Below are 23299 nucleotides of genomic sequence, written 5' to 3'. Positions count from 1 at the left end.
TGAAACCACAGAGAGTGAAGTCCCTTTACAAGAAGTCAAACAGAGAACAATGGAGTATGTGCAGCATCAAAACCAGTTGAAGTCACAAATGCAATTGTCACAAGAAAAGGCACCTCCAGTTGAACTCTCACTAAAGACCCCATCATTCACTGCGATGAGACGAGACAATGAGACGCAGCCCTCTCTTTCAGCCTACGAAAAAATGCAGGTAAAAAATGAACCTTTGAATGCACCAAAGGACTACATAAAGCCATACACTTACCACGCTTCACATCACAGTGACCCACCGCCCATGTTAGACTTTGCCAGATTCCTTGCACGCAGAGAGCTAATAACCACAGGCCTCTTTAAGTTCGACGACACCCCTGAGAACTTTAGAGCATAGCAGTCATCATTCTTAAATGCAACAGAGGAGATAGGACTCTCATATAGTGAGGAGTTAGACCTCCTTGTTAAGTGGCTTGGTAAGGAGTCTTCTGAGCATGTTAAGAGAATCAGAGCTGTCTACGCCACTAACCCCAAAGCCGCTGTCAAATTATCATGGGAAAGACTGCAAGAATGCTACGCCACACCAGAAGTAGTTGAAAATGCCCTATTCAAGAAAATAGACAACTTCCCTTGCCTCGCTAGTAGAGACAATGTAAAACTCAGGGAGCTTGGTGACTTGCTTTTAGAGTTGCTGGTTGCCAAGGACCAAGCCTATCTTCCTGGACTTGCTTACCTCGACACACCCCGAGGTGTCAAACCCATAGTCGAAAAGCTACCCCCAAGTTTACAAGATAAATGGCTCCACTCAGGTTCAAAATACAAGCAAAAATATGATGTGACTTTCCCTCCCTTCTCATATTTTGTCAAGTTTGTACAAGAAGAGGCCAAGGCCAGAAATGACCCAAGTTTTGCAGTATACAATAGTCAGCCATTCAACAAAAGTGAGAGAGCACCCATTAGACAAGCCAACTACAGATCACCCATCACTGTGAACAAAACAGAACTTAACACAAATGCTCATAGCAGTGCCAAAGAGGAGGATTTAACACGGCACTGCCCTGTTCACAGAAAACCACATTCTCTAGCCAAATGTAGGGCTTTCCGGATCAAACCAATGCAAGAGAGGCGAAGCATACTCAAAGAACACAAACGATGCTTCCGGTGCTGTTCTCCCAGTCATGCAATAAGGGACTGTAACATAGAACTTAAGTGTGAGGAATGTCAAAGTGACAAACATTGTTCTGCCATGCATCCTGATTCAAGCCAGCAACCCCAGCCATCAGCCGCACCTGAACCAGAGGCTCAGGCCCAAATCAGCCTGCCACCAGAGGTTACATCACGGTGCACTGAGATCTGCGGTGGAAGTGGTCCTCCGCGTTCCTGCTCAAAGGTATGTCTTGTCAGAATCTTCCCAAAAAGCCACAGAGAACGCTCTGCTAAGATATATGTAATCCTTGAAGACCAGAGTAATAGCTCACTAGCTTGCCCCGAATTCTTTGAGTTATTTGGGATAGAGGGTAGTCCTGTGACATACAACATGAGAACGTGCGCTGGTCTTACTGAGATGCTCGGCAGGAAAGCTGTGGGATTTCAAATCGAACCAGAAGATGGAGGTGTGTGTTTGGACCTCCCCCCACTCATCGAATGCAGTGAGATAATGTTTAATAGAGACGAAATACCTACACCTGAAGTTGCTCTTGCCCACGCCCATTTAAAACATCTAGCACCTCTCATTCCTAAGTATGACCCAAGTGCTCAGATTGCAGTCCTGCTAGGCAGAGACATCATACGAGTCCACAAAGCATGGCAACAAGTGAACGGGCCCCACAATGCTCCCTTTGCCCAACGCCTTGATCTAGGTTGGGTAATCGTAGGAGAAGTGTGTCTCAATGCTCATAAACCAACTGTCAATGTTTATAAGACCCACATGCTTCCTAACGGACGCCCTTCTCTCCTCACTCCTTGTCACAACAGCATCATCGTTAAAGAGAAACTGCGCTACGGCGGGGAGCATAGGAATGGCCCACCCTGCAGCTCAAAACCCAATACAGCAGAAACTAAACTTGGGGAAAAGGTTTTTGAGCGTACAGAGAAGGATAATAAGAGTGCCATGTCCTTTGAGGATGAGACCTTTCTTAAAATAATGGAGAAAGAGGTCCACCAAGATGAAAATAAGAACTGGGTTGCCCCTTTGCCATTCCGGTGCCCTCGCTTGCCCCTCCCAAACAACAGAGACCAAATGCTCTCCAGACTCAATTCGCTAAGACGCAGCCTAGCAAGAAACCCTCAGACAAAGCAACAGTTTTCAGAGTTTATGGAAAGGCTGTTCCAGAACAATCATGCAGAGATCGCTCCACCCATCAACAATGGCGCAGAATGCTGGTACCTGCCTATTTTCGGGGTATTTCATCCTCAGAAACCCGACCAGATACGGGTTGTCTTCGACTCAAGTGCCGAGCAGTTTGGTGTATCCCTCAACTCAGTACTGTTAACGGGTCCAGACCTCAATAACACCCTCCTCGGTGTGCTGATTAGGTTTAGGAAAGAGCTCATCGCGATCACTGCTGATATTCAGCAAAAGTTTTATGGGTTCCTAGTCAGGCCGGACCATCGCGACTACTTGAGATTCCTGTGGCACAAGGACAATGATCTCTCTAAAGAAGTGCAAGAGTACCATATGCGGGTGCATGTTTTCGGAAATAGCCCGTCACCAGCAGTGGCCATTTATTGCCTACGGAGAGCAATCCAGAAGGGCGAGTTAAGGTTTGGAGCGGACACAAGACACTTTGTTGAGAGGCACTTCTATGTGGACGACGGGCTGATTTCACTCCCCACAGAGTTCGCTGCAATAGACCTGCTCGAGCGCACATGTGCATCCTTGGCTGAGTCGAATCTCAAACTTCACAAAATCGCCTCAAACAGTATTTCAGTCATGCAAGCTTTCAAACCAGAAGACCTAGCCAACGGCATCAAAGACTTGAGTCTAGACCATGAGATGTTACCAGCCCAGAGAAGTCTAGGCCTGTGCTGGGACATAAACACAGACTCTTTCACATTCAAGGTTGCTGTTAACGACAAACCTTACACGCGCTGCGGTGTTCTCTCTGTGATCAACAGTATCTTCGACCCCTTGGGACTAGCATCACCAGTGACAGTCAAAGGCAGACTCTTGTTACGCGAGCTGGCAAGTGGAGTCCAAGACTGGGATGCTCCCCTCCCTCAGGACGCACTCAAGATGGACGCATGGGAAATATGGAAATTGTCCCTTCAAGATCTGAGCAGTCTCAAAGTTCCACGCTGCTACGTACCAGCTTCACTTTCCAAGTCCACCTACACTGAACTCTGCGTCTTTTCGGATGCCTCCAGCTGGGCTATCGCTGCAGTAGCCTACTTAAGAACAGTCAACGGGGAGGGACATTGTGAAGTTGGATTTGTACTTGGGAAAGCAAAACTGTCACCACAAACAGAACCCACAATACCTCGCCTTGAACTTTGCGGAGCGGTTCTAGCGGTTGAGATGGCGGAACTCATCCTTGATGAACTTGATCACAAGCCAGACGCTGTCAAATTCTACTGTGATAGCAAAGTGGTTCTTGGGTACATTTGCAATGACTCCAAACGCTTCTATGTTTATGTCCATAACCGTGTTCATCGCATTCGTCAGTCCACATCTCCCGAACAGTGGCACTACGTCACATCAGAACAAAATCCGGCTGATCTTGCTGACGTGAGATGCAAAAATCCTTTGAGTTGGTCGAGCCTGAGAAAGATACTGAAATCAGACAAGTTACCACCTTGGCAACTCACGTTCAGAAAAACAGCCTCTCACTGGAACGCTTCCAGCGCTTTTCTACATGGAACTCTCTTGTACGTGGTGTTTCATTCCTCATTCACCAAGCTCGTTCTTACTCAAGAAGTAATACATCAAGTCATACATGCAAAGGCTGGCATTAATGCGCTAAGCCGCGCACTCCAGAGGAGCTGGAAACTGCCAGAAAGCTAATTCTTCAGTCTGTTCAAAGGAGCGCCTATCCTGAAGAGTACGCTGCTCTACAAGCCAATCAAACAGTCCACAGTGCAAGCTGCCTTTTGGCTCTGGACCCCTATTTTAGTGAAGGCCTCATGAGAATCGGAGGTCGCCTCAGAAACGCATCACTGGACTCAGCTGCCAAAAATCCAATCATTCTTCCAAAGAAACATCACGTTACTCATCTTCTTGCCCAACACTATCACTCCAAAGTTATGCATCAAGGGAGACAGTTCACAGAGGGAGCACTTCGACAAGCCGGACTGTGGATAGTTGGTTGCAAGAGACTGGTATCATCTATTATCTACCATTGTGTGACATGCAGAAAACTTAGGGGGAAACTTGAAACCCAGAAAATGGCTGATCTTCCTCCTGAGAGACTCGAGATGGTCCCACCATTTTCATACGTTGGATTGGACGTCTTTGGGCCATGGACAGTCGTTACACGACGCACTCGAGGTGGTGCCGCACAAAGCAAGAGGTGGGCTATTCTTTTTACATGTATGACCACAAGAGGTGTACATATTGAAATCATTGAATCTATGGACACTTGCAGCTGCATAAATGCAATCTGCAGATTTTTCGCAATACGAGGGCCATCAAGGCAACTGCGATCAGACAGAGGCACCAACTTTATTGCAGCAAGTGTTGAGTTGGGCATGGCACAACCAAACAAGAACCCTCCAAATATTGTCAGCTACCTCCATGCCAATGGCTGTACATGGGAGTTCAATCCCCCTCATGCCTCCCACATGGGAGGTGTATGGGAAAGAATGATAGGAGTAACACGCAGGATCCTGGACTCCATGCTTCTGCAAAATAAACACACTCGCCTGACACACGAAGTGCTTTGTACCTTAATGGCTGAGGTATCTTCCATAATCAATGCGAGGCCCCTGGTTCCTATCTCAACAGACTCGTCCTCACCATTCTTGTTGTGCCCTGCAATGATCTTGACCCAAAAGCAACATGTTCCCTCTCCACCAGGGGACTTCTGTGGAAAAGACCTGCTCAAAAATCAGTGGAAACAGGTGCAGGCACTCGCCAACGAATTCTGGAGTCGCTGGAGAACCGAATATCTCAACACCCTTCAGTCAAGGCGCAAGTGGCACAGAACTCAACGTAACCTCCAACAAGGAGACATTGTGCTGTTGAAGCAAGCTCAAGCCCCAAGAAATGAATGGACAATGGCCATCATCACATCTGCCTTTCCTAGCAGTGACGGGAAGGTTTGTAAGGTCGAAGTGAGGACGTCACATCAAGGTGTTCCAAAGACTTATTTGCGCCCCATCTCAGACATTGTGGTTCTTTTAGAAAACGAACTGTCAGTTATAAAGCAGTAGTGGCATTAGTATGCCAGGCGGGGAGTGTTCTGCCCACAGTAAAGTTACTTTCAGAAAAAGTTCATAATAATTTTGTAATGTTAATAATTTAGTATATTATAATTCATTGATTAATATTTCATGTTTAAGACAGCCATTTTGTTAAAAATAATTACTATATACACTAGTTTTGGGTTACTTGTGTTTTATTTTGAAGGCCTCAGGAAGTGGTCACAATGCATTATGGGTAACAGCAACAGAACTCAGCTAGGTAAAAACGTGTTAAAATAAGCCTGCTTGTTGATGTCCAGAGCTGCTCATCTTGTGTTTAAAATCTTATCTACACCTACGAAAGCAATGGCTTTTCACTCGAGCTTTTCACACCACAATTGTAACGAATTGTAAGCTGTCCTGAAGACCGTATTAAAGGAGCAAGACGCTCAGTTTCCTGGCTCGTGAAAACCGAGTTTGGCTTGCTGTTGATCTGCGTTCACATACATAGTGTATCCAACACGTAGTGAAAACAGTACAATGTTTTTAGCGTCTCTCTGGGTTTCAGACAAAACTCACACACTTGGACTCGTCTGTGTCCAACAGGACTGTCCTCATGTCCAGAGACACACACAGAGGACACGCCCCCTCTGTGTGTGTGTGTGTGGTGTGTGTGATGAGAGAGACTAGAAAAAAACATCTGAGAAACATAAAAATGTGAGATCAGACTTTTACCTGAACACTTCACCTCCAGACCCCAGGAAGAGGAAGAGGAGGATGAACCATCGACACATTCTCTCACTGCTGACTTCATCACACAGTCATAATCGACCTCCCACACTGGACTCTCCGGAAAATCGTTTCTCTCTTCTCTATAAACAGCAGAGCCACAGTCCAGGTCTCTGCACACAGCAGCTATGTGCTCCACGTCCCAGGGTCTAAAAGGCTCATACACCCGTCTCCACTCTCCTCTGAGTCTCACCTCCACAGTCCCAGCACAGCGACTGGCTCCTCCCACCAGCCTGAGCTCTGAACAGACAAGAGACAGAGTGAGCCCCGCCCCTTTACCTGAGCAGTGAAGCCTCACCAAGAGTAAAAGAAAAATTCTATTTTGTCAACTGGACAAAAGTTTTAGAGCAGGGGTGTCCAAAGTGTGATCCCCAGGCCGAACTTGGCCCTCCAGCAGAACTAATTTGGCCCAAAGGGGCTCTGAGATTTTAGGAATAATCTGTTTTGAGTCAGTTTGTAGTGAAAAGACTGTCAGGAGGACAGTCCTGTCTATTTCCTCATTTTTAGTCAATGTCACATATTTCTTTATAGAAGAACATTTTTCTGTTCAAACTGTCATCAGGTTTGACCCTCCACCCACTAATGTGTATTCACTTTGACCCACTGTGGAAAATACTTTGGGCCCTGGGGGGAGGAGCTAACTACACCCAAACAGTTAGCTCCTCCCTTCAGACACATATAAGGAAGTATCCACCAGTGACCTGTCCAGAACTGAAGACACACTCTGACCAGACTGAGGGATTACACAGACACTGTGGCAGAGTGGTTATCCTGTGTGCTCCCTCTCACCAGGAGGTTGTGGGTTAGACTCCTGATCTGAGTGGAGTGTGCATGTTCTCCCTGTGTTACTGTGGCAGAGTGGTTATCCTGGTGTGTGAGTGTCTTTACCTGAGCTGTTGTCTTCTGCCAGGAGCCCTGCACACACAAAAGTCATGTCACAAAATGTTGGATGTTGAGCTACTTAAAGCCACAGGCTGGTTTCATGAGTGTGATGGAAACTGTAGTCCTGCTTTAGTCCCGGTTTAGTCCCGGTTTAGTCCTGGTTTAGTCCTGCTTTAGTCCCGGTTTAGTCCTACTTTCATCCTGCCTGCTTTAGACCTTCTTTACTCCTGGTTTAGTCCTGGTTAAGTCCTGCTTTAGTCCCTCTTCAGTCCTGCTTTAGTCATGCTTTAAACCTTGTTTAGTCCAGGTTTAGTCCTGCTTTAGTCCTGCTTTAGTCCTGTTTTAGTCCTGCTTTAGTCCTGTTTTAGTCCTGCTTTAAACCTTGTTTAGTCCAGGTTTAGTCCTGCTTTAGTCCTGTTTTAGTCCTGCTTTAGTCCTGTTTTAGTCCTGGTTTAGTCCTGCTTTAGTCCTGTTTTAGTCCTGGTTTAGTCCTGGTTCAGTCCTGGTTTAGTCCTAGTTCACTTGTTATTAAACACGTGAGAATCTCTCTGTAGTTTTTCAGAGTAAACATGACAGACTTGAGTCTAAACTGGGCTCTTTGCTGCTGACAGAGCTGATCCTCCTCAACAGATTTAATCATGTTTTTAGCGTCTCTCTGGGTTTAAGACAAAACTCACACACTTGGACTCGTCTGTGTCCAACAGGACTGTCCTCATGTCCAGAGACACACACAGAGGACACGCCCCCTCTGTGTGTGTGTGTGTGTGTGTGTGTGTGTGTGTGATGAGAGACACTAGAAAAAAATCTGAAAAACAAAAATGTGAGATCAGACTTTTACCTGAACACTTCACCTCCAGACCCCAGGGAGAGGAGGGTGAGGCAATGACACAGTCTCTCACTGCAGACTCCTTCACACAGTCATATGGGACCATCCACACTGGACTCTGTGGAAAACCATCTCTCTCTTCTCCATAAACAGCAGAGCCACAGTCCAGGTCTCTGCACACAGCAGCTGTGTTCTCCAGGTCCCAGAATCTAGAGGACTCCGCCCGTCTCCACTCTCCTTTGTGTCTCACCTCCACAGTCCCAGCACAGCGACTGGCCCCTCCCACCAGCCTGAGCGGCTCTGAACAGACAAAAGACAGAGTGAGACCCCGCCCCTTTACCTGAGCAGAGGCCCCGCCCCTTTACCTGAGCAGTGAGGCCCCGCCCGATTACTTGAGCAGTAAGGCCCCGCCCCTTTACCTGAGCAGTCAGGCCCACCCCTGTACCTGAGGAGTCAGGCCCCGCCCCTTTACCTGAGCAGGTGAGGTTGACAGCGGCTCCAGAGGAGCAGGTCTCTGAGCCGGAGCGGGGACATTCCATCAGAGCAGACTCATGGCCCTCACAGTGGAACCTCTGCCCCAGAGGAGAGAGCGCCCCCTGGAGGAGAGAAGGAGCCCCACAGCCCAGCTCCCTGCACAGCACCTCTGCCCCCTGCTGGTCCAAGGCCCCTTCACAGACCCAGGTCCAGGACTGGTTCCAGATCTGCACTGATCCTGAGCACAGACTGGGCCCCGAGACCAGACGCACCGAGTCTGTGGACACACATGTGTGACATCATCACTCTGAGCCAATAGGACGCACACAGGGCTGTGACATCACCGCTCTGACCTGGTGTCATCCTTCTGTTTAGTCCTGGTTCAGTCCTGGTTTAGTCCTGGTTCAGTCCTGGTTTAGTCCTGGTTCAGTCCTGGTTTGGTCCTGGTTCAGTCCTGGTTTAGTCCTGGTTCAGTCCTGGTTTAGTCCTGGTTCACTTATTCTTAAACACGTGAGAATCTCTCTGTAGTTTTTCAGAGTAAACATGATAGACTTGAGTCTAAACTGGGCTCTTTGCTGCTGACAGAGCTGATCCTCCTCAACAGATTTAATCATGTTTTTAGCGTCTCTCTGGGTTTCAGACAAAACTCACACACTTGGACTCGTCTGTGTCCAACAGGACTGTCCTCATGTCCAGAGACACACACAGAGGACACGCCCCCTCTGTGTGTGTGTGTGTGGTGTGTGTGATGAGAGAGACTAGAAAAAAACATCTGAGAAACATAAAAATGTGAGATCAGACTTTTACCTGAACACTTCACCTCCAGACCCCAGGAAGAGGAAGAGGAGGATGAATCATCGACACATTCTCTCACTGCTGACTTCATCACACAGTCATAATCGACCTCCCACACTGGACTCTCCGGAAAATCGTTTCTCTCTTCTCTATAAACAGCAGAGCCACAGTCCAGGTCTCTGCACACAGCAGCTATGTGCTCCACGTCCCAGGGTCTAAAAGGCTCATACACCCGTCTCCACTCTCCTCTGAGTCTCACCTCCACAGTCCCAGCACAGCGACTGGCTCCTCCCACCAGCCTGAGCTCTGAACAGACAAGAGACAGAGTGAGCCCCGCCCCTTTACCTGAGCAGTGAAGCCTCACCAAGAGTAAAAGAAAAATTCTATTTTGTCAACTGGACAAAAATTTTAGAACAGGGGTGTCCAAAGTGTGGTCCCCAGGCCGAACGTGGCCCTCCAGCAGAACTAATTTGGTCCGAAGGGGCTCTGAGATTTTAGGAATAATCTGTTTTGAGTCAGTTTGTAGTGAAAAGACTGTCAGGAGGACAGTCCTGTCTATTTCCTCATTTTTAGTCAATGTCACATATTTCTTTATAGAAGAACATTTTTCTGTTCAAACTGTCATCAGGTTTGACCCTCCACCCACTAATGTGTATTCACTTTGACCCACTGTGGAAAATACTTTGGGCCCTGGGGGGAGGAGCTAACCACACCCAAACAGTTAGCTCCTCCCTTCAGACACATATAAGGAAGTATCCACCAGTGACCTGTCCAGAACTGAAGACACACTCTGACCAGACTGAGGGATTACACAGACACTGTGGCAGAGTGGTTATCCTGTGTGCTCCCTCTCACCAGGAGGTTGTGGGTTAGACTCCTGATCTGAGTGGAGTGTGCATGTTCTCCCTGTGTTACTGTGGCAGAGTGGTTCTCCTGGTGTGTGAGTGTCTTTACCTGAGCTGTTGTCTTCTGCCAGGAGCCCTGCACACACAAAAGTCATGTCACAAAATGGTGGATGTTGAGCTACTTAAAGCCAAAGGCTGGTTTCATGAGTGTGATGGAAACTGTAGTCCTGCTTTAGTCCCTCTTTAGTCCTGCTTTAGTCATGCTTTAGACCCGCTTTAGTCCTGGTTTAGTCCTGCTTTAAACCTTGTTTAGTCCAGGTTTAGTCCTGCTTTAGTCCTGTTTTAGTCCTGCTTTAGTCCTGCTTTAGTTCTGTTTTAGTCCTGCTTTAGTCCTGCTTTAGTCCTGTTTTAGTCTTGTTTTAGTCCTGTTTTAGTCCTGCTTTAGTCCAGGTTTAGTCCTGCTTTAGACCTGTTTTATTCCTGCTTTAGTCCCGTTTTAGTCCTGCTTTAGTCCTGTTTTAGTCTTGCTTTAGTCCTGGTTTAGTACTGCTTTTAGATCAGTGGTTCTTAACCTTGTTGTATTGATCCCCACCAGTTTGATATGCACATTCACCAAACCCTTCTTTATTGTCAAATTTTTATTTTTTATTTTTTTGTTTTTTTAATTCAAGGTCTAATTTTGTTTTGTTTTACTGGTGCACAAAATTAATCGTGCATTACATCACTGTGTTCAAAGAATAAAACCAGTACAATGCATGAACTCACAACAAATTACTGGTACATATATACCTTTTCACAAAGATATGACCTTTTTTAATACTACCACACTGAAATCATTTAATTTTTTAACCTTATGTATTTCAATAATGAACTTATTGTATTTATGCTATTTTTATTTTTTTTTTTTACATTTTAACACACACCGTAACTCCACAACCAACTGTGCTGCATGTAAATTCAAACGGCATGTCAAAGCAGAGGAATGAGGCTCTTTAAATATGTCACTGTCATTACGGTAATGCCCTTCCGTGGTCCCTTGAAGACGTCCAATCAGAGCGCAGTTGTCGCCGGGATCCTCCCAGTCAACGCTGGGGCATCACTCCGGCCATGTCTCATGCCGTGTCTCAATTCACCAAAGAACGGCACATTTAAGTCGGGCGGGTACTTCGATAGGCACATCAAAGGGTTCATTTGTCAAACTGGGACACGGCCAGAACCTGGACACGCTCGCAGTCCACGAATCATATGAGTCGGGTGTGTGTCTTGACCTCCGCCGAACCCCAGAGACTGACCCACCGAACCCCTAGGGTTCGATCAAACCCTAGGGGTTAGCAAGAGCCACTGATTTAGATGAAGATAATCGTTCTTATGTTCAAGGGGACATTTGTCTTGTGCCGCAGCTTAAACACAGTTTCACTCACACATCACAGTCAGGGACAGTCAGAGCTCATCAAAAAGAAGAAGACAAATACGTGTCCATTTTGTGTCTGCACAGCCAGAAAGTGTCACTGCACCAGCCCCATTTCACAAATATCATGAATAAAACCACACAGTCGACACATTCAAATCACAGATCCTGAAGCTCACTGGAGATTAAAGGGACTTAAGCCTCTGTTGAGCACATTTGTTCAAGAGGGAAACAGAAGTGACAAATGAGAGTTTATATGTGTTACTCTTAAAGTGATGTGCTCCAAACACCTGAAGGAACAGTTTCATATTCACCACACAACAGGTAGAGGTAAGATCGGTCTTAAAAAATCCAGCCTGACCCGACCCAGGCCCGCGGGTATTAAAGCCCGACCCAGCCCGAGCCCGACCAATTAACTTGATTTGCAGGCCCGAGCCCGAATCAAACCCGAAATTTCATATTTTATTTGTGAGGATAAATAAAAAAAATAAAGAACCAAACAAAGTTAAACATGCGTAAAAATAAGCCTACTAATAAAAAACCTTCGCCACTAACTACTGAAAATGGTCTAAGGTCCTGACAGCAAAAGTCCACGCACTTGTCTGTGATGGCCTGCTTAGCGCGAAGAGGTGCGGTCTGTGGGACAAATGATAATATAGATGTTTGACGATCATCACTTTTGCCAGTACAGCTGTTTAAATGTCTGCTCAGTGTCGAGGTGCCAGTCTTTTTGATCTCATATGAAAGTCAAGCGCCACATTGACTACATTCAGCGAAGCCAACGCAAGTTTCTGTAGCATTTTCAACAATCAGTTTGAAGCCACACCTCACTCTTGCCGGTGCGTGTTTGCCTTTTCAGTTCCCCTGTCTTTAGTTTATCCTTTACTTCTTGCTGCTCCATATCAGGGATACCAGGTCAAAATAGATGCGGACTTGCGGAGGGGAAGATTATTAAGAGGGCGGCGTTCACGTGCGCAGAGTGTGCTCTGGCTCTGCGGCTCCTGTTTAGTAGTTAAATAGCAATTACCTTACAGCGCCTTCTCTGTTTTATCCAAATTATTTTTTTTATAACAAGTATTCCTAAGTTTAGTATCCACACATCGTTTTAATATACATTTTTATAAACATATTTTTATTTTTAAAAAGTCAGCTAGAGAGAAGCCCGACCCGACCCGACCCAAACGTAATGATTGACATTTAAGACCCGACCCGGCCCGAATTTCGGGTCGGGTCGGACTCGGGCTTGGGCTTAAGATCTTACCTCTAACAACAGGTGAGAGGGGTTCTGACAGTTCATCTGAGCTCAGAGTTTAGACAAATGTCCTGAACAGAAGGAAACTCTTTCCTGTCAGTCACCTTCATGGTTTTATTTACCAGTTTTTAAGTTTGGTTTTACATTAGACAAAGACCTGAGGCTGTGCCACACTCTCCAAAACAGCTTTAGAAAAACAGATCAGGATTTTGGGCTCAAACAGCCTCAGTCTCCTCAAAAAGTGGAGCCTCTGGGACAGTTTTGAACAAAGAAAATCAGCATGTACATTCCATCTGAACAACTGCAAACCCTTGACCTTCTCTCAATGAGCTTCATGATGAAGTCTCTGCTCCTCAGCATCAGGGAAAGCCACAGCAGAGGTCAAAGGGTAAAGGCCATTTCAATATTTAAATCTAAAAGATGTGACTTATTTTGAGTTGTTCACACGCTCGTCCATCAAAGACTCATATTCACAAATAACACAACAGCACCTGAAGCAGCATCTCACAGAAAACAGTGTTACTTACTTAAAAAGTACAAAGACCAGACCAGGACCAGTGCTCCAAGGGCCATCATCAGGACTGAACCAGGACTGAACCAGGACTTAACCAGGACTGAACCAGGACTGAAAATGGCAGTAAAACTTGTGATTTCCTCATTTGTCTTCGTGCCTGCATTTCATTGTCTTTGAATGTGTGGTAATATTTACATCCTGTTTAGTCTTTTTTCACCATCCACTTCTGCTAATGTGGTTAAAGGTGTTGCTGCTGCTGATGCTAAAAGTCGTGCCAACATCAGTCTATATCTCTCATACAAACACACTAAAGCGGATTGATCCTGAATTGAAAAACACACAGTACAAACCTGGATGAGGGTGTGACTGGTCATGTGATGTAGGATTGTCTGAGGATCATCCCCCAAAGCCTCCTGTAAATGTGCAATAATGTTCAAAAACACAAACTGTGACAAAGATGCAACACTTTAGTAATTAGTTTGTATCTATAACGAGTCATAGAAGTTCTTAATTAAAATCTGATCAAACTGCAGAATAACTACAAAAGTCCCACTGGTGCAAAGAGATGAAGCTCAGTATAAACACTGAGACCAAAACAGAACTGTTCCCTCTGTCATGGACTTGGAAGAACGTTTGTTTCATGTGAAAGCGTCAAAGACGAGCAAGAGTCTGAAACATAAACTCAGAAGGTTTAATGAATTTCACACTGATGAAGTGAACAATGAAGCAACGGACTCTACGGAAAAGAAGAGAGTCCTGAAATGTGCATGTGTGTGTGTGTGTGTGGGGGGGTGGGGGTGTGTGTGTGTGTGTGTGGGACCGCACGGAGGAGAGTAAAGCTCTATTCAGGACCTTTATCACGTCCCCTGGTTCCAGAACTCCTCCATGATCCTGTCCCTGAACAAGAAGGACCTGCTGGAGGAGAAGATCATGTCCTCACACCTGGTGGACTACTTCCCCGAGTACGACGGTACGGACTGAGCGCGCTCCGTAGCTTCACAGAAACGACTCATAAACTGGGTCTATGCTCTGTGTTGAAAAGCGAGGAGAGTTTGTTTGAGTTGTTCAGTGAAATGTGAAAAGACTGTGATGGTGATGTGGCTGTTAAGTTCTACTATAGTGACATAATCTCAGTACATATTTATGTTTTTAATAATTGACCACGCCTTCAGTTTCTTAAATACAAGTTAAAACTCACAAAATGAGCCTACATTTTGGGATTTTGTGTATTAATGTCTTAGATTCATTCAACAGATTCATTTTTAGAGCTGCTTCCAGTACTATTCTACTTTTTCCATTTAACTGATGTAAAACTCTATAAAATGATGTATAAATGACAGTTCCAAAGCCATGAAACCCTGACTTGTGCACTTCAGTGTTGTTCCTCTTCAGGCCCTCAGACGCCCAGGCTGCGCGGGAGTTTATCCTGAAGATGTTTGTGGACCTAAACCCAGACAGTGACAAAATCATCTACTCTCACTTCACCTGTGCCACAGACACCGAAAACATCCGCTTTGTGTTCGCCGCGGTCAAAGACACCATCCTGCAGCTCAACCTGAAGGAGTACAACCTGGTCTAGACTCGGGCTCCAAACCAAGTCCCGCTCCAGTGGTCCACCAGTGTTCGTTCATTTGCCGTTTGTTGCTCTGAGGAGCTTGTGAAAAGCTTTGGGGAGGTTTTGTGGTTTAAATACACAGCTCTGACCCTCTCCTTTTGGGGTTTTGAAGTTACGTTTGGGATTACTTTCTCATGGAGGGACTCGTGAGTGGAACATCTGGCTCCTCCCCCTCTTTTTTATAAGTCCTTGTGTACCAACTCCCCCTGATGGACAGAAGTCGCTAATTACTCGGCATAAACTGTGATTTTTAAATTATTTCTTAATGATTTCTGTGAGTGCTAACTGCTAACTGAAAGGCAGTGTTTATTTATGAACAGTGCTGAACAATTGTTTAACTGTGCCACATATTGCTTTTTATTCTGGTAGTATGTATATTTATTGCCAAAACCAAAATGTCTTTGACTTAAAAAGTATTTACGAGAAACATGCAGGGCTAGCCAACCGCTAACAGTGATTTTTACGTTCCACTTGAAGGCTCTATCCAAGCGATGTACAATTTTTAAGTATTTGCAAAAAGGTATTTTATCCAACGACTCGACCGTCGAATCAACCCCTCCCGTCCTTTTTCTGAAAACACTAACGCTAAAGATGCACTATGTAACTTTTCTGGTGGAGCTGCAGATGTTATTGCTTTGTTTTTTGATGTTAAAAAAATCCATTGAAAATCATGCTCTCCACAGATCTGACGTGTAACTTGGCCTGGTGGCGTCACCTACTTGTCTCCGTGGAGATAAATTCGGTGTCGTACTGTGAAACATTCTGGGCGGAGCAGGTGGCGCCCCCTTCACTACAAAAGTTACATATCGTCCTCTTTGAGTAGAAATGACGTCACAATTATGAAACAAAATGGGTTGTTTGAGTTTGTACCAAAGTAAGACAGTTATTACATTTTGTCACATTGGCGTAAAATCGATTTTTTTACCATAAAATCCTGTAAGTTCCGTTTAACTGAGGCATAGTGCAATTCTGAACGCTCTAACCATTGTACATACATCTCTATATATACGGCAGCATCTTGTTGGCTTTGTAATTACAACTTTTTTGGCAGATTTGAATGTGCGGTATTGAAAAATATGTATCTGTGTAACTGTACTGTATGTCTAACGGAGAATTCATTTTTGAAAGACGGAAATGTTATTGTTTTATTTTATTTATTTTAAGAGGAGAATGTAAATTTTGTGTAAATTTTTTTTTTTCTTCAAATTTTTATTTCACAGCAAAGGAATCAGAATTCAAAAGTGCAAAATGGCAACTAGAATTATAATGTTAACCACACTGAAGTATGCCAGTATAGTGTCCTGTTTTGTTAAATGGATTTTTATATGAAAGTCATTACAAAGTGAATCCAATGGACAGGGCTATTGTAGTGTTGTACTTGTAAACATATTGTTTTTTTATTACACGCTTTATTAATGCTTTGCTGGAGCACTGCACATTTTGTACCTGCCCCACACTCTGCCATTTTAGACCAGTTTGAAACATCTGTGCCAGAAGAAAACCCAAAAGTGCAGCTGCGACAAGTTAAGAACAGATGAGCCACTGAGACGAGAAAAAACACTGTTCTAGATCGGTTAAAATGACTTGAAATCCACATTCAATTCAATTCATTTTATTTTTGTAACGCCCAAAATCACAACAACAGTTGTCTCGAAGGGCGTTCATGTTTTGGTTGATGGGGCAAACCGGAGTACCCGGACGAAACCCATCCAGACACGGGGAGAAACATGAAAAACTCCACACAGAAAGTCCTGGGCGACCCGGGGATCGAACCAAACCTTCTTGCTGTGAGGCATGAGTGTTGCCAAAATCAGACAAAACAAGAAAAATCAGCCAGGCGAGGAGGAGGAAGACCAGGCGAGGAGAAGGAGAGCCGGGCGAGGAGGAGAGGGAGGCGGGTGGAGGAGGTCCAGGCGGGGAGGAGGAGAGGGTCCAGCTGTCATCGGGGCATCTGAAAGAGTTACACTCCACAGGGGGAGTGGGACAGGGGACAACATGTGAATAGCATTGCTGATGAGAAAATAGGACAAAGCAGAGGATAGTGCTCAGGTTGCCATACTTCCCCCAGCTAGTTATCTCCTACTGCAGCCTGTCTTATCCCGGGTTTTAATGTCCCTAACTCCCTCACTAAGTAACCTGGTCATAAGCTATACCGAAGAGGAAGATTTTAAGCCTGGTCTTAAATACAGAGACTGTGGGGGCCTGTTTAACATCAGCAGGGAGTTGATTCCATAGCACAGGAGCTTGGTAACTGAATGCTCTCCCTCCCACTGTACTTTTGGACACTCTAGGAACCACTAATAGTCCTGCATTCTGAGAGCGGAGTGCTCTGTTTGGCTGGTACGGGACAATAGCATCTTGCAGATAGGATGGGGCCATACCGTTTAGGGCTTTGTATGTCAGGAGGAGGACTTTGAATTTGATTCTAAGCTCGACAGGAAGCCAGTGCAGATATTTTAGTACAGGACTGATGTGGTCTCTTCTTTTAGTTCCTGTTAGGACTCTGGCCGCTGCATTTTGGACCAACTGGAGGCTCCTTATAGTACTTTTGGGGCAGGCGGCGAGCAGAGAATTACAGTAATGAAGTCTGGAAGTAACAAATGCATGGATGAGTTTTTCAGCATCGTTTTTAGGTAAAATATTTCTAATTTTAGTTATATTTCGCAGGTGAAAGTATGCGGTTTTACAAGCTAGGTTTATATGGGCTGTGAATGAGAGATTTTGATCAAATAGGACAGAGAATCTCTTTGACCTTTGGGACCAATGACAATGACCTCTGTTTTTTCAGGATTTAAGAGCAGGTAATTCAAGGTCATCCAGGTTTTGATGTCCTTCACACAGGCACTGAGTTTATCTATTTGATCAGTCTGATTTGGTTTCATTGATAAGTACAGCTGAGTGTCATCAGCATAGCAGTGAAAATTAATGCCATGTTTTCTGATAATGTTACCCAATGGCAACATATACAGAGTAAATAGGATTGGACCAAGCACAGATCCTTGTGGAACACCACAGGCTACTTTAGAACAGGTTTTTTAGTAGGTTAGGTTTTTTCAAAAGGGGTTTTATCACAGCATACTTAAAGGACTGAGGAACGTAGCCATTTTCTAACGACATATTTATTATGTTATGGATGGAATCTATTATTAGGGGGAGGGCTTCTTTGAGGAGTCTGATTGGAATAGGGTCGAGCAAACGGGTTGATGGTTTGGATGACATGATGGCTGAGGTAATCTCCACCTCATCAACAGGAGTAAATTTATCTAATATTATTAGAGGATCCATGTGGGATATTGGTATTACAGACTGGATTAGCTCAGAGCTGATTTTTGGAGTAACTTTGTTGATTTTGTCTCTAATGGTTGTAATTTTGTAATCGAAGAAGTGAAGAAAGTCATCACAACTAATGTTCGAGGGGATAAGAGACTCATTAGCAGTGTGGGAGTTTGTCAGCCTGGCTACAGTGCTGAACAGAAATATGGGGTTATTTTTGTTTTCTTCTATTAGATTTGAACAGTATCTAGTTCGGGCTTTCCGCAGAGCGGCCTTATAAGTGAGCAGGCAGAGCTTCCATGCCTTCAGAGACTGCTCAGAGCGCGAGCGGCGCCAAAGCTTCTCTGTGCGTCTTACATGTTGTTTGAGTGTCCTGAGCTGTAACGTGTACCATGGAGCCGGAGGTCTTGGTTTAATGCTTTTCTGTTTTAGCGGAGCTACAACATCGAGAGCAGATTTTAAGGTGAGCATTGTTCTGTCGACCAATTGATCAGTGACAATTGGATTAAAATTATTTTCATTGTCACATGACATATCTTTTAGTAATGGCTCAATAATTTCTTTAAACTCTGTAACCGATTTATCTGATAATGTTCTTTTCATTATAGTTTTTTTCTGTGGGGCTGGATAGTCTTTTAGTATGAATTGAAAGGTAATTAAGAAATGGTCAGAAAGTATAGGGTTTTGAGGAAGGACAATTAGATCATTAATCTCAATACCGTAGGTTAGAACGAGATCTAGAGTGTGATTGTGACAGTGAGTTGGCTTATTATTATACCAGGACATTTTTCAAAACTCTGTGCTCGCTCAGGCCAGACGGATTGTGGGGAACCCCTCTCACCTGTTGCATGGTGAATATGAAATGCTTCCATCGGGCAGGTGCTATAGGGTGCATAACTTTAAGAGTAACAGATACAAATTCTCATTTGTGCCCATGTCTGTTACACTATTGAACAAATCTGAACAACAAAGGTGCACTTAGTCACTTTATTTTCAGTGGTGCAATAACTGCCTGTGCAAAAATTGTGCAATTATGGGCTGGTGAAATAATTATTTGTGAAATGGAGCTTGAGAAATAACTTGGACACTTTATGGTTGTGCAGTGCACAAATGGACTATGGACATTAAAAATGGCACATGTATCTTGAGACTGTTGTGTATGTGTGAGTGTAACTGTGATTTTAAGCTGCGGGCAGTGAGCCCAAGACAAATTTCCCTTTGGGACAATAAAGTTTATCTTATCTTATCTTATCTTATCTTATTCACACTCTGGGTGAAACCGATCCCATCCAGGAGCGCGCCAACAGCATTACTGAGGCAATCACTGCCGTTATCTACATGTATGTTGAAATCTCCAACTATAACAATCCTTTCCCAATTCAAAACTAAACTTGAAATGAAATCAGAAAACTGTCAGGAACTCGGCATATGGACCAGGAGGTCGATAAATTATTATATATATATATATATACATATATATATATATATATATATATATATATATATATATATATATATATATATATATATATATATATATATATATATATTAATATAACAGCTTTTTGTTTTTTCCAATTGGGGCACATAATGGAGAGTGCGAAGCTTTCAAAGGAGAGGTATGTATAGTTGGGTTTGGGGCTGAGAATTAGACTGGAATGAGAGATGACGGCCACACCACCACCTCGACCTGCGCTCTGGGCACTCTGAAAGTTCATGTGACTTGATGGTGTAGATTCGTTTAGTCTAATGTAACCCGGGTGTTTTTCCGCTCCCCTTGGCCTTGGTGCACTGTCTCTTTAAATGGGGCGCCACACCACGGCTCGCGAGTGTTGTGGGTCGTGTGTGGGTCTCGGGAGTGTCTGAGCTGCTGCAGGTAGGCATTTAGCTCTGTAAAATTCACTCATCTTGGTTTAAACCGATCTCTAAGTGCCTGTTACGCTACCAACCTTTCTAGATGCCTCCTGCTGTATGACGATGTGCTGAGCCCAATGCACTGCCACCAGAGACGGAGCCATCTGCATCTGGGCCAAGTGGGTTGTGCCGGAGCTGTGAGGTTGCTGAGCCAGACTCCAATTTTGGTCTCCGTTGGTCAAACTATCGTTTTGGAGGGCTTCGCCAAGATAGACATTCCATCTGCAGGCCAGTGGGCCGTGATTGAGCACCCCACCTCATCGCTACCTGGTGGACTGTGTGTTCAAAGTTGCCTTATTACGCTCCCAATCCGTGCCCCATACAAGGTCCCAGTTGTCATCCGGAATGAGTCTGACCACAATGCTCTCATTCCCCCTATGAGTGTCATCGCAGACATTGCCACCTCTCCGACCATACTTACCCAGCAAACTGTAACCCACATGTCAACTCAAACAAAATCCCAGAGCAACACTTTAGACTTCAATTTTGGCAATTCTCCAATCCCAGCTGACTGGAAAGAGCGAATAACAGCTAAGCTCAACCAGATGCCTGAAGTGTTTTCTCTCCATGATCTGGATTTTGGCTGTACGGACCAAGTAAGGCATAGCATCAAGCTCCACGATGAAACACCTTTCAAGCAACGACCCAGGCCAATCCATCCTCGCGACATTGAAGCTGTTCGAAGCCATCTGCGAGACCTGCTCGAAGCTGGTGTTATCCGGGAGTCAGAGTCACCCTTTGCTTCCCCGATCGTGGTGGTCCGTAAGCGGAATGGAGATGTGAGGCTCTGCATTGATTATCGGAAGCTGAATTTACAAACGGTGAAAGACGCTTATGCCCTTCCGCACCTTGAGGAGTCCTTTTCTGCTCTAACTGGCTCCAAATGGTTTACAGTTTTAGATCTGAAGTCAGGGTATTACCAGATCCAAATGGACGAAGAAGACAAGGCTAAAACCGCCTTTGTTACCCCGCTGGGTTTCTGGGAGTGGAATCGAATGCCGCAGGGGGTAACGAATGCCCCCAGTACCTTCCAGAGACTCATGGAGAAGTGTATGGGAGATTTAAATCTCAAAGAAGTCCTCGTGTTCCTCGACGATTTAATCATCTTCTCTGACACCTTAGAGGAACATGAAAAGCGGCTACTGCGAGTTCTCAACCATCTCAAGGATTTTGGATTAAAGTTGTCGCCCGAGAAATGTAAATTCTTGCAGACCAGTGTGCGTTACCTCGGTCATGTGGTGTCTGAGAAGGGTGTTGAAACTGACCCCGAGAAGATATCCTCACTCAGATCCTGGCCAGTTCCCCGAAACCTCAAGGAGTTGCGGTCCTTCCTTGGTTTCGCAGGATACTATCGGAGGTTCATCAAAGACTATGCTAAAATAGTAAAACCACTAAACACCCTTACTCGTGGCTATGCACCAGTCCGCCGGTCTGCCAAAAACAAAAATCCTGCGGTGAAGTATCCGGACCCGAAGCAGTCTTTTGGAGAGAAGTGGACTTCAGAGTGTTCCGCTGCTTTTAACATCGTGATTGAGAAGCTAACATCTGCTCCCGTGCTGGGGTTTGTTAATCCACAGTTGCCTTACATCCTGCACACGGATGCCAGCACAACCGGGTTGGGAGCCGTCCTCTATCAAGAACAAGATGGTCAGCTCCGAGTTATTGCCTATGCAAGTAGAGGCTTGTCGCAAAGTGAGTCTCGATATCCCGCCCACAAACTCGAGTTCCTCGCTTTAAAATGGAGTGTTACAGAAAAGTTCCATGACTACCTCTATGGGGCAAACTTCACCGTCGTCACGGACAACAATCCTCTCACTTATGTTCTCACATCTGCAAAGCTCGACGCCACCAGCCACCGATGGCTAGCTGCATTGTCCACATACTCATTCAAAATGCAATATCGGGCAGGCAAACACAATTATGATGCTGATGCTCTGTCTAGACGTTGCCATGCTGAAGTTCCTGATGACCTCCACTCAAGACAAGAGTGGGACGCTATTCACCACCTAGCAGAACAACTGTCCAATTCAAGCGAGGCTTCAGAGATTGCTCCTGATATTGTCAATGCCATCTGTCAGAGCAGTCTCATAAGGGCGTCCCAAAAGTCCGAGTCCCTTCAGTCTGACGTCACTCTGGTTGAGACTCTGACAGTCTCTGCTGAAGCCATTCCAGCAGGTTTTGCTGAGGAAGAGATGCACGGCTTACCTGTACTTCCCTCTTTGACACACAATGAGCTGAGGGAAGAACAGAGTGCCGATCCTGCGCTTCGGGAAGTAATCTACCACCTTAAGACCGGAGAAAAGATTCCTCCCACTCTTCGAGAAGAACTTCCTGAGCTTCCCTTGTTGCTACGAGAGTTGAGTCGGTTGGAGCTGGAGGATGGAGTCCTCTACAGGAGGAGACAGGAACAAGATAAAGTTGTTCTTCAGCTCGTTTTGCCTCCAGTCTTGCGTTCTACTGTCCTGAAGAGTCTCCACAATGATATGGGGCATATGGGCATAGAGCGGACGCTCGACCTGGTGCGGCAGCGATTCTTCTGGCCGAAGATGGCAGCCGATGTGGACAACTGCATCAAGACCTGTGGCCGGTGTGTACGCCGTAAAACTCCACCTGAAAGAGCCGCTCCTTTAGTGAACATTCAAACTACACGTCCATTGGAGCTACTATGTATGGATTTTCTATCACTGGAGCCGGATAGTAGCAATACAAAAGACATCCTAGTACTAACAGACCACTTTACAAAATTTGCTGTTGCTATTCCAACCACTAACCAGAAAGCAAAGACTGTGGCCAAGTGTTTATGGAATGATTTTATGGTCTATTACGGCATCCCTGAACGCTTACATTCTGATCAAGGGCCAGATTTTGAATCAAGATTAATCAAAGAGCTCTGTGAGGTGGCTGGGATCCAGAAAACCCATACAACTCCATATCATCCCAGGGGAAACCCTGTCGAGCGCTTCAATCGAACTCTTTTAGGCATGCTGGGAACGCTTGAGAACAAACAGAAGTCAAAGTGGAAGGACTATGTCAAGCCGCTCGTGCACGCCTATAATTGCACGAGAAACGAGGTCACGGGGTTCACACCATATGAGCTCCTGTTTGGTCGATCGCCCCGACTTCCCGTTGACTTGGCATTTGGCTTGCCGGTGCGAGAACCATTAACTTCCTCACACTCCCAGTATGTGAAGAGCCTAAAAGATTGCCTTCAAGAGAGTTACAAGCTGGCCTCCAAGAATGCCCAGAAATCCGGTCTAAAGAACAAAAAACGGTTTGATCAGCATGTAAAACCTGCAAGCTTATCTGTCGGTGACCGTGTCCTCGTCCGGAATGTCAGGATCAGGGGAAAACACAAATTGGAAGACAAGTGGGAACAGGATGTCT

The 23299-nt window shown here is 45.3% G+C and overlaps 1 protein-coding gene and 1 pseudogene across 1 annotated transcript in view; one reads left to right on the top strand and one right to left on the bottom strand.

The window, feature by feature from the left end:
- The window catches only part of LOC129456542 (deleted in malignant brain tumors 1 protein-like), a 63296-nt gene extending 50088 nt beyond the window's left edge, over nt 1-13208 (bottom strand). The window contains exons 1-5 of the mRNA XM_055224427.1: nt 13127-13208; nt 10049-10075; nt 9107-9400; nt 8298-8576; nt 6064-6357 (exon numbers count right to left, since the gene is read on the bottom strand). Of these exons, the coding sequence (XP_055080402.1) occupies nt 6064-6357; nt 8298-8576; nt 9107-9400; nt 10049-10075; nt 13127-13175 (943 nt within the window). The 5' untranslated portion in view covers nt 13176-13208. The remainder of the gene's footprint in view (nt 1-6063; nt 6358-8297; nt 8577-9106; nt 9401-10048; nt 10076-13126) is intronic.
- Nucleotides 13209-13678: 470 nt separating this feature from the next.
- On the top strand, nt 13679-14911 carry LOC129456508 (guanine nucleotide-binding protein G(q) subunit alpha-like; annotated as a pseudogene).
- The last annotated feature ends 8388 nt before the right edge of the window (nt 14912-23299 follow it).

Source organism: Periophthalmus magnuspinnatus, chromosome 9 (assembly GCF_009829125.3).
Source record: "Periophthalmus magnuspinnatus isolate fPerMag1 chromosome 9, fPerMag1.2.pri, whole genome shotgun sequence".
NCBI classification, from domain to species: domain Eukaryota; kingdom Metazoa; phylum Chordata; class Actinopteri; order Gobiiformes; family Gobiidae; genus Periophthalmus; species Periophthalmus magnuspinnatus.
The sequence above is the reverse complement of the archived record's forward strand: the minus strand, read 5'-3'. Positions and strand labels throughout refer to the sequence as shown.